We start from the raw sequence: 13303 nt of genomic DNA on the forward strand, positions 1-13303 counted from the left end.
CCGGGTGCCCCTCGGCAGGTGGGCCAGGCAAGAGCAGCCTCAGAGGGCGCTCCAGCCGCACGCTCACCCCTTCCTGTTCCACAAGGACGTGTTACGGAGGGGTTCCCGGGGATGATGCTGTTGTCTCAGTACTGCCTGGTGGGAAACCAGAGGGCAAGGAGGTCCCTGGGTGGGGCCGAACCTTGGGGGGCACACCCCGCACGCTGCCCCAGCCAGAGGGGAGCCCATCGCCCCGCCTCAGCCAGAAGCAGCTGTTCCCAAGGGCAGGCCGGGCTGCCCCCCGCCCCTCATGTCTGCAAGGTTTTCCCGCAGGCCCCAGTCCTGGCCGGTGGATCTCAGCTGGGACTTGTCCCACCTCTCCTGAGCCATGCTGCCAAGCTCAGACCTCAGGGGAGAGGGTCTGGGTTCTGGCCCCCCGCCAGGAAGCCACCTCAGTTCCTGTGCAGAGCTGAGAAAGGCACGCTTGGGGCAGGCAAGCACCCTGCCTCTGCAGCTCAGCCCCACGGTTCCCAGAGCCCGCCTGCCGTGTGCCGGACTGCATGGCCTTGCCAGGTTCTCGACAACTGCTCAGTCATTCTCAGCTTAGAAACCTGCATGCCTACACCACCACCCCCTTTAAATAGCGTTTTATCTATGGAAAAGAGCAAATGTACATGAAAATACTGCATATTGTATAAAAAGCCCCAGTTGCCCTCTACCAGATCTGTTGCATCTACTCCTGGCTTCAGAAACCACGTTTGCCAGTTTAGCTGCTTCGTGTCCTTGTGGTGGCACGTGGCTGCTTTCATGCAGCATGCAGGATCTTCAGTGGTGGCGTGCGGGGTCTGGTATCCTGACCCTGGGCCCCCTGCATCGGGAGCATGGAATCAGCCACTGGGCCACCAGGGCAGTCCCGCTCCGTGTTTCTGTTCTATTTAGTATTTGTGCTTTGCTGGAACTGTTTTAAGGAAATTGGTACTTCAGTGTATGTTTCTAGGCTTTTGTTTTAAAAACACAGTGATGGTGTCATCACCCCTAACAAATTAACAGCAATTCTCCTTCAGATGTGCCCCTGCAGTTGGGAGGCCCCAGTGTCTGCTGGGCCCCTCTAGAGACACGAGCACTGATTGACCGGCAGGTTGGGGTGTGGTCACCCTTGTCCCCTGACCTCATTTCTGGACGTAGTGATGACCAGGGGGACCTGTTTCGCTTTGCGATGATTTGTTTCCATCAATCGCAGTCTTGCTTTTTGCTGCCCAGCTCGTCTCATCTCTGGCCTGAGAACAGTCCCAGGCTGGCTGCTGTGTCCTTTGACATACCATCTGGTCTTCCCAGCCTTCTTGCTTCTGGGCACTGCGGTGGCCCAGGCTCCTCCACCTCACTTCCGGTCTTAGACCCAGCCCACCGTTTGCTCTGGGGTGCCCCCCTTGGTTTTTACTGCCACTGAACTTCCTCGAGCACAGGAGGCTTCCCCTCCCCCATATTCACAGTCACTTCCTCTAGAGCAGATTCTTAGAACTGGAGGGGCTAGGCAAAGGTGTGAGCCAACATGCGCATCTTCCTGTCACTGCCGGCATCCCTCAAACGGCACCAGTCCTTCTTCCCAGCATCCTAACTCCTGGCTCCCACCTGCTGCCACCCACCCCCCACATTTCTCCAGCTTCTCTCCACTCACTCGGCATCACAAAAGATCTGGGCGCTGGAAATGATAGGCGGACAGGCAGATGGACCAACTGTGTTTCTGCAGGTCTCTATGGGTCTTGGCCACAGGCTGGTGGCCCCGGGGTCTTTGCTTGGGCCGTCTGTGTGGCTGAAAAGCCTGGCCCTTCCTTCTCCTTGGGGAAAGCCTCCAGGCAGGACCGGAGTCTCGTCCCCGCCTCCGAGCATTGTGCTGCCTGGTGACGACCTGGCGCTGCTTCAGCCCTCACCCCATCTCACACTGTACAGACACCCAGCGCACCCTGGGTACCAGCGGGGGGCCATACCAGCCGCCCGGTAGCCCATGGCCAGCTCTGTCCCAGAAGTCACAGGCCCAGACCCTGTAAACGGCCTCTGCTGAACTGCAGTCAGGGCACAGGGACACAGCGAGCCCATTTCCCTGAGGGCAAAAGCAAGTCCTTTGTCGGCACTGTGCACCCAGCCAAGCTCCAGTCCTTGAGCCCCTGCCCTCCCCACCGCCCTGCCATCTGCCTGGGCTCCCAGTAGGCAGTCACCTGCACAGGTGCCCTGTGGGGACCAGGTCACGTGGGCGCAGAGGACCCTGGGAAAGACAGACCATCCCCGCACGTGTGTGCATGTGACGTGTTTGTCTGCGTGTGACCTTGGCCCAGCCCGAGCCCCGCTGGAAACAGCAGCTGTCCCCTGGCCCCAGGTACGCCACCTGGAGTGTGGCCAGCCTGGAGGAAGGGCCAGTGACAGGAGGAGGGGAAGCTCTGGGCTGCCTCCAGCCCCATAAATACCCGCAGGCCCCGAGGGCAGGTGTCGCAGAGGCAGCCGCACACCATGGGGCGCTGGGAGCTAGCCGTCTTGGGCCTCGCCTGCTGCTTGGCAGTAGCGAGTGCAGCGAAGGTAAGCAAGAGCCCAGCTGAGAGGTCGGCCAGGGGAGGGAGCCCCCTCTCACCTCCACTAAGCCAGACCTGGAACCTGGGGACAGGGCCCAGCAGGGGGAAGACAGAGAGTCATTGGCAGAACCCGACCACCATTGTTAACAGCATCTCCCGGGCACTTACTCTGCATTTCTAGCAGGATGACTCAGGCTGCCAAATACAGAATATCCAGTTCAACTGGAATTTCACATAAACCATGAGTCAATTTTGGTGTATGTTTCACCCAATGATTAGGACATACACTTAAAAATATATATATTGTTGTTTATTTGAAATTCAAGTGTAACTGGTCAAACTTGCTGAGTCAGCCACCTGACCCACAACCCCCCTCTGGCTCCATCGTCTGTCTAGAGACGTCAGTGTGGTCCCCCTTTCCCAGAAGGGGTGACGGGGGCCCAGAGCAGACAAGCTATTTGCCCAATATCACACAGCCACTGTAGCCAAGCAGGAATCTGGAACCCACGTTAGTCCAAACCTGGAGTCTGGCTCCTGGTGTAACCTCCATCTCCTGCTCCTCCAGCACCTGCTTGCTACAGCGTCTCTGCCCAGACACAAGTCAGGAGGCCCAGCCAACCCTCCTGGGGCAGCCAACCCTGCCCACCCTCACTGACCTCCTGCGGGTGTGAGCACCCGGGCAGGGAGACATTTCCAGGACGGAGCCAACAGCCACACGCAGATGGTGTGGGTGCTCTGGCAGGGCTCCGGTTAGGGGCCCATGCATCCCGCAGGCTGGTCCCTCCACCCCTCAGCCTGCTCTTCAGACCCCTGCTGCCTAGAGCTTCAGGCCCTGGTCCTGGGTTCCTTTTGCCGCTCTCCTTCTTCTGGGGGGTTCTTTCCTGGGGGCTGAGGAGGTCCTGGTTTCCTCTGTGCTGTTCCAGCAGCCAGCGACACCCCTACCCACGCTGCCGACATGGCCAGGGTCCCCATGCCCTGTCCACCATGGGGGGCCTTCAGGCCGGTCTCAGTCACACAGAGTTGTCAATCCCTAGCCCCCCAGTGCCCTCTCCCAACAGCCGGGAGGCTGTTCAGGAAAAAACGCCTGGAGCATGGAGGGATGGGAGAGACAGGGGCCCAACTCCCAGGGCATCTGGCAGGGATTTCTTCTGGCTTCTTTCTCTGTAGTTCCAGCCCGGCCTGGAACTTTGTTCCCCCTGCCCCAGCGAGGCAGGGGGCCCCTCCCAGCCCAGACTTAGATCAGAGAGCGGCTGGGATCTGGTCAGGCCTGGGATGTGGGGCTGGCCCACTCTCGCCCCCCTGGAACCTAGCTCAGGAGAGATCCAGAAAGCCCGGACCTGCTTTCCCCCCAGATCAGGCGGCGAAGCTCTGGGAGAGAAGGGCCCAGCTCTGAGGCCAGACAGGAGCTGCCCAGCAGCAACTCCAAACGGGAAAGCCTCAGCTCCCTTCAGGAAAAGTGGGTTGATGGACGCCAGCCCCCAGGCCGCTGGTGAGGGCTGGACACTTGACCCATCTGGCGCCAGCTCAATGGGAGTTCTGGCGACCTTGGGTGGGCAGGGGTCTGTCCCAGCTTGAAGCACAGGGGTTGTGAGGATTTGAGGGGACTCAGTCGAGGGGGAGATGAGGGGCGGAGGAAGACGGGCCTGCTGATCAGGGAGCTTACTGCTGGGCGTGAACCATTTGGCGTCCCTAGGCGGCCAACCACTGCCGGCAGCTGGACAAGCCGACAGGCCACGAGGGGGGTAGTGCTGTCACCCATCTTACAGGCGGGTAAACTGAGGCTCAAGGTCACAGGCAGCCATGGTGAGAATCCAAACCTCCACCCCACCTGTCCCAGCCTCCTTGGAATGCTTCCCTGAGTGCGGACTCATGGCTTGAACCAGCCTCCTCTGAGATTCAGAGAGCGGGACACCCCAGGGGTAGGAGTGGGGTGGGGTGGGATGGGGAGTGAACCGGCTCCTCCAGCAATGTGAGCAGGTGGCAGGGGTCTCGGTCCCAGATGCAGGTGGGCCCTTCCCGGAAGCTGTCTCGGGGGAACTTCTGGGAACCCAGAGCCTGCAGGGGGGCTATCCTCCTCCGGGGGCCCACCAGCCAAAGCCCCCCTGAACTCTCCCCTCCCTGGCCAGTTGGGCTCCGTATACACCGAAGGCGGCTTCGTGGAGGGCGTCAACAAGAAGCTGAGCCTCTTTGGCGACTCTGTTGACATCTTCAAGGGCATCCCCTTCGCTGCCGCCCCCAAGGCCCTGGAGAAGCCCGAGCGACACCCCGGCTGGCAAGGTGGGAGCAGGTGAGGGCGGGCCGGGTCCCGAGGCTGGGGGGCCGACCCTCACGCCAGCCCCTCCGGCCGCCCGCAGGGACCCTGAAGGCCAAGAGCTTCAAGAAACGGTGCCTGCAGGCCACGCTCACGCAGGACAGCACCTACGGAAATGAAGACTGCCTCTACCTCAACATCTGGGTCCCCCAGGGCAGGAAGGAAGGTCCGTCCCCCCCCACCACGCCCTCCAGCTCCCCAAGCAGCCAGAGGCCTGGCTCCGGCCCCTGGGTTGTGTCTCGGGGCTCCAGAGCTGAACTTCAGCACAGATCGGATGGGGTGGGGGGATGGGCAGGACGTGGGCGGGGTGTGGGGGTGTCGGAGGGGTGTATCTGGCATCACGCAGCCTGCTCCCCTCCCCCTCAGTCTCCCACGACCTGCCCGTCATGATCTGGATCTATGGAGGCGCCTTCCTCATGGGGGCCAGCCAAGGGGCCAACTTTCTCAGCAACTACCTCTACGACGGGGAGGAGATTGCCACACGGGGCAACGTCATCGTGGTCACGTTCAACTACCGCGTTGGGCCCCTGGGCTTTCTCAGCACCGGGGACTCCAACCTGCCAGGTCTGCCGGGGGCACCAGGCGGGGGGAGCCAGTGTGCCTGGCCTCTGAGCTCTGAGCCCAGAGGCCACGCCCCTCAGCATCCCTCATCCCCAGATAGTTCCCCACAGTCCCCCAGAAAGGGCCCAGCCTCCCATCTGCTAAATGAGGGGGGCTGGAGCTGGACCGTGAGACACAGGAGCCGCTTGGCAGCTGAAGCGAAAGAGAAGAGGCTGCCGGCCAGCTGGCCAGACCCCAAGAGACGTGGGGGTGGGAGCCACTGAGAGACACAGGGGGTGGCACACCCAGGGGGCACCTCGGGGCGGGGCGGGGAACAACACAGAATTCCCCGGACAGACTGGAGGGACTCTGGCTGGACCGAGAGAGCTGAGCCCCCGGCCTCCAGCTCCCCTTCCCCCGGCCTGAGACTCCCCTCCCCCAGCACCCACCCATCCAGCCTCCTGGGGACACAGCACGCACCGCCCTGGGGCTGGACAGGGTCTCCACGCCATCAGGGATGATGTCATCCCACCCACATGGACTGTGCGCCTAATGTGGGCCAAGCCCCCTGAGGAAGCCCTCCTGCCCCACCCACAGGTAACTATGGCCTTTGGGATCAGCACATGGCCATTGCTTGGGTGAAGAGGAACATTGAGGCCTTCGGAGGAGACCCCGACAACATCACCCTCTTTGGGGAGTCGGCCGGAGGCGCCAGCGTCTCTCTGCAGGTCTGGAGGCCCCTAAAGGGGTCACTCAAAGGAGTGGGAGGCAGTCGACGGTGATGGGGAGAAGCAAGGCTGACGGGCGCCTCCGTCGGGGTGTCCCTGGCCGAGCCCTGCAGACAGGCGGGCACAGGGGGTGACTGGACCTCTCTGTATTGCAGACCCTCTCTCCCTACAACAAGGGCCTCATCAAGCGAGCCATCAGCCAGAGTGGAGTGGGTTTGTGCCCTTGGGCCATCCAGCAGGACCCCCTCTTCTGGGCTAAAAGGGTAAGGGGGCGCTCTGGGGGCGGGGCCTCCCTCCTTTTCACTCTCTTCTGGACCCTGTGTCCAGCAACCTGAGCACTGCCTCTCTGTCCCCAACCCCCAGATTGCAGAGAAGGTGGGCTGCCCCGTGGACGACACCAGCAAGATGGCTGGGTGTCTGAAGATCACTGACCCCCGTGCCCTGACGCTGGCCTATAAGCTGCCCCTGGGAAGCACGGAATGTGAGTAGGGGCTGCTGGGGGCTGGGGACCCGGGGGCTTCCCACTGGATGCCGGATCTCATCCTGGCTCTGTTACCAGCTCACTGGCGTCCCCAGGCAGCTCGTTGCCACCCCTGCCCTGGCAGGCCTCTGTGGCCATGGCTGGAAGTGGGGGAGGTGTCTTTCCTCTTGTCTTCGGTGGGTCATGACCCCTTGGAGAACAGTTTGGCCCCATCCCCAACCATGCACACATAGGCGGTCATTCGTGCATGATTTTCAGCAGATTTATGGACCCCAGATCAAGACAGCCTCTGCACATAGATAAGCATTCATTCTTTCCTCCACTCATGAATTCAGCAAACATCTCCTGAACACCTGCTGCAGCATTCCCCTTCCAGCTCTGCTACTCTGTACCCCAGGAAGGCCAGGGGCCCAGCGGCAAAATCCTGCAAGTGTCAGTCTCATCAACCCAGGAAGCGATCGTTCTCTCTCACCCCTTCCAAGGCCAGGTGCAATGCAGACGCCATCGTTTGCGTCTGGACCTAATGTGAAGTGAACCCCAAGTGTTACGTGAACATCTCGGCCCAAGATGCAGACCAGCTGCATATCTGAGGGGTCCGCGTCCGGGGAGTCGAGCAACTGCAGACTGAAAACATTAAAAAAATTCCAGGAAGTTCCAAAAAGCAAAACTTGAATTGGCTTCCCGCCCTCCCCACGGTCCCCCCTGCCCCCCATCGCAGGGCTTCCCTGATAGCTCAGTAAGGAATCTGCCTGCAATGCAGGAGACCCTGGTTCGATTCCTGGGTTGGAAAGATCTGACGGAGAAGGGATAGACTACCCACTCCGGTATTCTTGGGCTTCCCTGGTGGCTCAGCTGGTAAAGAATCTGCCCGCGATTCGGGAGACCTGGGTTCGATCCCTGGGTTGGGAAGATCCCCTGGAGAAGGGAACGGCTACCCACTCCAGTATTCTGGCCTGGAGAATCCCATGGACAGAGGAGCCACACACACATATGTATATGGGGAGATGTCGGTAGGTTGTATGCAAATAGTGCACCATTTTATATAAGAGACTTGAGCACTTGGATGTTGGTGTCCTGGTAGCAGTAGTCATGGATTTGCAGAAATGTGACTGTATTTTCTTTTGAGCTGAATTGGAGGGGAAACGGGACAGGCCTAATGGGGACAGGGCATACGGTCCTTTGGGGCCAGTTCAGGGGTCTCACACCATTTCTGGCTGACACGCTGGAACCTGCCACAGAGAGGGGGCACCTCTTTCTCCAACGGTCCCCTCCAAGATTTCTAGACTTTCCTCCTTCTTGATTCAAGAGAGCAAGAGAACAGGGACCAAAAAAAAAAAAAAAAGAGAGAGAGAACAGGGAGAGGAGAAGGGCATCAGGTTGCAGTGAGAGAGCAGGCCCGGCGCCTGGACCAGCGCTCCTCGTCCTGGGGGATTTTGCGCCCAGGGAACGCATGGCAGAGCCTGCAGGCGGTTCTGGTGGTCGCAGCCGGGGAGGGAGCACCACTGGCGTCTAGTGGGTCGAGGTCAGGGAGGCTGCTAACACTCTACACTGCGCAGGACGGCGCCCCCATGACATAGAATGAAGAGGTCGGAAGGTCAATAATGCTGAAGCCGAGGAGCCCCTGTCTCCATCAAAGGAGGTGCAGCTCCTTGGTGGCCTCAGGATGGAGTCAGTTCCTGCCCTGGAGGTCTGGGGCAGGCGCAGGTGGGTAGCAGAAGGTTTGGAACCTGCTGCTGTCCGCCCCCAGACCCCAAGCTGCACTATCTGTCCTTCGTCCCCGTCATCGATGGAGACTTCATCCCTGATGACCCCGTCAACCTGTACGCCAACGCCGCGGACGTCGACTACATAGCGGGCACCAATGACATGGACGGCCACCTCTTTGTCGGGATGGACGTGCCAGCCATCAACAGCAACAAACAGGACGTCACGGAGTAAGCCGGGGAAGTGGAGGGGGTGCGGCGGGGGTGGCAGCAGCCGAATGAGGAAGTCGGCACCATGAGAGTGGGGAGGGGCCGTCTGTGGCCCTATGCTGCCTTGGTGTTACTGGTGCTCAGTTGCTCGGTCGTGTCTGACTCTTTGCAACCCCATGGACTGCTGCACGCTAGGCTTCCCTGTCCATTCACCATCTCCCAGAGCTTGCTCAAACTCATGTCCATCGAGTTGGTGATGCCATCCAACCATCTCATCCTCTGTCACCGCCTTCTCCTCCCGCCCTCGATCTTTCCCAGCATCAGGGTCTTTTCCAATGAGTCGGCTCTTCACTTCAGGTGGCCAAAGTACAGGAGCTTCAGCTTCAGCATCCGTCCTTCCAGTGAATATTCAGGGTTGATTTCCTTGAGGACTGACTGGTTCAATCTTGCAATCTCAGGGCGTCAGATGCCCTCCTGTGGGCAGGGGGTGGAGGGTCCAGTGCTCGTTTGCTGTCTGCAGGGAGGACTTCTATAAGCTGGTCAGCGGGCTCACCGTCACCAAGGGGCTCAGAGGTGCCAATGCCACGTACGAGGTGTACACCGAGCCCTGGGCCCAGGACTCATCCCAGGAGACCAGGAAGAAGACCATGGTGGACCTGGAGACTGACATCCTCTTCCTGATCCCCACAAAGATTGCCGTGGCCCAGCACAAGAGCCACGCCAAGTGAGGAGGGTGGGCGCGGGTGGCCCACCGGGGATCCCAAACACCTTCCCAGCGAGGCCTCGAGGCGGGCAGCTCCCAGGAGTCCAGGAGGCCTGGCAAAGCCAGGGTCGGTCCCCACCTGTGCCTGCGCTGTCTGCCAGGCCTGACGGGCCTTGAGAGGGCCCATCCTCCCAGCCTCAGCTCGGGGGCTTTACCGAACCCTCCTGTGACTCCCGGCCCAGGCCAGGCCTGTACGCTCTCCCACACCCCTCGGCCCTCCCCGTCAGAAAGTCCTTGAGTCGGCCTTCCATCCACAAGCTGTCTGGAGGGCAGTGCTGCTGGGTGATATTCTCTGCGGTGGGTTTCAAATTTGACAACTTTCAGAACAAGCCTGTGGCCACTTTTAAACCCTCTATGTGATAATAGCCAACGAAAATGAAAAATAAGCTAGGGATGCTTAAAAAGTAGGAAGATAAAATTTCACCTAGAACCCAGGTGGCACAGTGGTAAAGAATCTACCTGCCAACACAGGAGACACAGGTTCGATCCCTGGGTCGGGAAGATCCCCGGGAGGAGAGAATGGCAACCCTCTCCAGCATGCTTGCCTGGAGATTCCCCATGAACAGAGGAGTCCATGGGGTCGCAGAGTCAGACATGGCTGAGCACACACACACACAGAAATCTAGCATGAAAACTCAGCAATAAATTTGGTTGGAGCTTCCTGTCAGTCAGGGCCAAAAGGAAATAACCGAGGACGCAACCTACCTTGTCCCATCAAATCAAGACTATAGATTCATGTGCAGAGAAAAACAACCTTTCTCGATACCGAATTATGAAGGAAGATGCCTCTATACCGTTGGTGGAGGCCAAGTGTAAACGCACTTGAAATTGTAGAATCCATGAAGTCAAAAATTGGGCCACGGTTTTCCTTCTCCTGGGTGAAAAGATCCAGATCCTTCCTGAGTCTTTTTTTTATGTATTTATTTTGAACTTGCTGCATAGTCTGTGGGATTCAGTTCCCCAGCCAGGCATTGAACCTGTGCCCTTGGTACTGAAAGCACTGATTCTTAACCACGGGGCTGCCAGGGAATTCCCCTTCCTGAGTCTTATGGGAATTGCCCAGACCCTTCCCTACTCCCCCACGGCCTTCCCCTGGGGCCCATCTCTGGGGTGGGCGGCCCCAGGTGGGCACCCTGCCAACCTGGGTGATCTCCCCTCCCTCCTCAGGAGCGCCAACACCTACACCTACCTGTTCTCCCAACCGTCTCGGATGCCCATCTACCCCAAGTGGATGGGGGCTGACCACGCCGATGACCTCCAGTATGTCTTCGGGAAGCCCTTCGCCACCCCCCTGGGCTACCGGGCCCAAGACAGGACTGTCTCCAAGGCCATGATTGCCTACTGGACCAACTTTGCCAGAACTGGGTAAGGCAAGTGTGGGGACGGCCTCTGTCCACATCACCCTGCAGGCTGGGGGTTCAGTCCCTGTTTCCTTAAACACTTACCCTCCCTGAGCCCGGGCACCCCGTCCATGTGAGGCCAAGGGCTCCCGACTGGGCCCCAGGATGTTCACGTGCCCAACCAGTGCCTGGGAGACATGGAAGTGCCCATGGGGCAGAGGGTGGAAGACTGCCCAGGTGAGCAGGGGATGGGGGTCTCCAGCTTCCTGTGAGCCCCCTGGCCCGACCCAGCCACCCAGCCTTTTTTCTTGCTCTGCAGGGACCCTAACACGGGCCACTCGACAGTGCCCGCAAACTGGGATCCCTACACCCTGGAAGATGACAACTACCTGGAAATCAACAAGCAGATGGACAGCAACTCTATGAAGCTGCATCTGAGGACCAACTACCTGCAGTTCTGGACCCAGACCTACCAGGCCCTGCCCACGGTGACCAGCGCGGGGGCCAGCCTGCTGCCCCCCGAGGACAACTCTGAGGCCAGCCCCGTGCCCCCAGCGGACAACTCCGGGGCTCCCACCGAACCCTCTGCGGGTGACTCTGAGGTGGCTCAGATGCCTGTCGTCATTGGTTTCTAATGTCCTTGGCCTCCAGGGGCCACAGGAGACCCCAGGGCCCACCTTCCCTCCCAAGTGCCTCCTGAATAAAGCCTCAACCATCTCTCTCTGGCGTCTCTTTTTGCTCCCAAGACCCAGCTGGAGGAAAACGGGGTCTTCAGTTATCACGAGACCCAGGCGCCTGGTCCAAGGTGTTTCCCCCCATCCGTCAGCCCTCAAGCCCAGGAAGCCAGCAGGACCATCCTCTTTAAAGAGGAGGAAACAGGTCCATAGAAGTGAAGCATCAGGCTAGGACTGGGACTAAGGTGTGGACCCCCCATGAAAGGCCGTCGGCTCCCGGGCGCTGGGCTCTGCTCCCGAGGGTGGGCGGGGCCACAGCCAAGAGAAAAACTGGGTTCTGCAGGGGGGGCTGCCTCTGGACCCCCGAAGCCCAGCCACGCCCAGGTCCTCTGGGGCGTGGGGAAAGACCACTGTTCTAACTCGAGTCTGGAGGAGAGAATTGGATTCTGCCTCCAGGTGGCTCCACGTCCTGGAGGACAGAGCATCGCATTGGAAGGACAGGAGCAAAGGTCGCAAGAGGAACGCACGTGGGGCTGTGCCCTGTGAGGGGGTGAGGGGCAGAGGGCAGAGTCAGGGTCGTCTCCGCCGCTGGGAATCCGGCCTGGGTATGTGCCCAAGGACAGCAGAGCAAGAGTCAAACCCAAAGACTCCAAAGCCAGTGCTCGCAACAAGGCCAGGGGGCTGCCTCTCTCCCCTCCTCTCGACTGTTCTGTGGTCACTGTGGTGTGGGGGTGAGGGACCAGCGGGTCCAGGGTACTGGGTGGGTGCGTGGGGCAGCAGAGCCAGCTGCCAGCCCCAGGCTCCCTCCCTGGTGAGTTCTGCCCCCGAGGCCGCAGGTGCGGAGCCCAGGACCAAGATCACCTCTGAAGCCGACTGAGCCCCTGTGTAACTGTTGCCAAAGGCCCTGATGATCACTAACAAGCTTCTTCCTGGATCCCCCTTAGGCAAAGATGCCCACTCCACTGAGCACCCTTTAGCGCCCTAACCAATAACCTAATGCCAACCTTCCGGCAGGAATTTTGTCTCGAGGCTCTAAGAATTGCTATTAACTCAGGAAAACTGTCGACTCTTCCCTGATATGTCAGGAGGTCACTGCGCTCACTGTGCCCACTTGATCTCTACTCCTCGTTCTTAATAAATCCACTCCCTTCTGAAATGCTCCATGTTTGGAAAATGTTCAACCCATGCTCAGCCAGCCTCAACACTCACCAGCCACAGACGATGGGCTGAGCCTGGGCTGTGAGTCCTGTGGCCCCAGGCAGCAGAGCTGAACAAGGGGCAAACGCAGCCCCCCGGGGAGCAGGAGGCACACCAGCCTGGCCCGTGACCACCTTGTCTGCGCTGGGCTTCCTGGTCGGTCCAGGGCTCTCAAGTATGAAAGACTGAGATGTCCCCAGCGCGGGCTCTCCTGGGGCCCGTCCCTGCTCTCGGCCGATGGAGCCAAGGATGCCATCTACCTGCCCTCTGCCACAAACGAAGTGTTTGTACCTGCGGGGTCTGTTCTCAGGAGCCTCCTCGGGGCCTGGACTATCCTGCGACATGGCACTTCCCTCCCGCGCTGGGGGACAGCTCAGCTGTGCCTGTCATGCAGGAAATCACATCCCGGGAGGGCTGGGCTGCATCAGAATGTGTGCCCAGTCCCCACGCTGCACAGACACAGCGAGGCAGAAGCGAGCCTGGCCGTGTGTCTGGGTGACACCCCTGCAGCCGTGGGGACACCTTGTGATTCGTCCGGCTCTTGCCTTTCCAGGCTTTCTCCAGGCCATGAAGCAGAAAATACCTACCGAGGTGCAGGCTAGAGGCCAGTCCAGGGTCCTGGAGTCTCCCTGCTGGGCCAAGAGATGACCCTTTAGCTCCTATTAGGGTGAAGCCTGGAGGGGACACGCAGGGGAGCTCTGGTCAGAGTCTGTTCACCACCCTGATGAGACGTGGTGTTTCGATATTCATGGGCAAGGCTATTCCCGAGCGTGCCTGTGGGCTGGCAGTCTTGGGAGCATCCCTTGCCCCCTACAC

General features: G+C 59.9%; 1 protein-coding gene across 1 annotated transcript; it reads left to right on the forward strand.

The window, feature by feature from the left end:
• Positions 1-2289: 2289 nt before the first annotated feature.
• On the forward strand, positions 2290-11333 carry CEL (carboxyl ester lipase). The gene is made up of 11 exons (XM_019971077.2): positions 2290-2547; positions 4667-4817; positions 4895-5017; positions 5218-5415; positions 5989-6119; positions 6275-6382; positions 6483-6600; positions 8348-8534; positions 9034-9237; positions 10444-10641; positions 10936-11333. The coding sequence occupies exons 1-11, from the start codon at positions 2482-2484 to the stop codon at positions 11249-11251; spliced, it is 1800 nt and encodes a 599-aa protein (XP_019826636.1). The 5' UTR covers positions 2290-2481; the 3' UTR covers positions 11252-11333.
• The last annotated feature ends 1970 nt before the right edge of the window (positions 11334-13303 follow it).

The sequence above is a fragment of the Bos indicus genome, chromosome 11, assembly GCF_029378745.1.
Source record: "Bos indicus isolate NIAB-ARS_2022 breed Sahiwal x Tharparkar chromosome 11, NIAB-ARS_B.indTharparkar_mat_pri_1.0, whole genome shotgun sequence".
Taxonomy (NCBI): Eukaryota; Metazoa; Chordata; class Mammalia; order Artiodactyla; family Bovidae; genus Bos; species Bos indicus.

Excerpts from the sequence above, each read along its gene's own strand:
- CEL (XM_019971077.2), top strand. The coding sequence starts at position 2,482 with ATGGGGCGCTGGGAGCTAGCCGTCTTGGGCCTCGCCTGCTGCTTGGCA. Across the intron at positions 5,018-5,217 it reads CCCCCAGGGCAGGAAGGAAG|TCTCCCACGACCTGCCCGTC; the intron begins GTCCGTCCCCCC and ends CCTCCCCCTCAG. Across the intron at positions 5,416-5,988 it reads CGGGGACTCCAACCTGCCAG|GTAACTATGGCCTTTGGGAT; the intron begins GTCTGCCGGGGG and ends CCCCACCCACAG.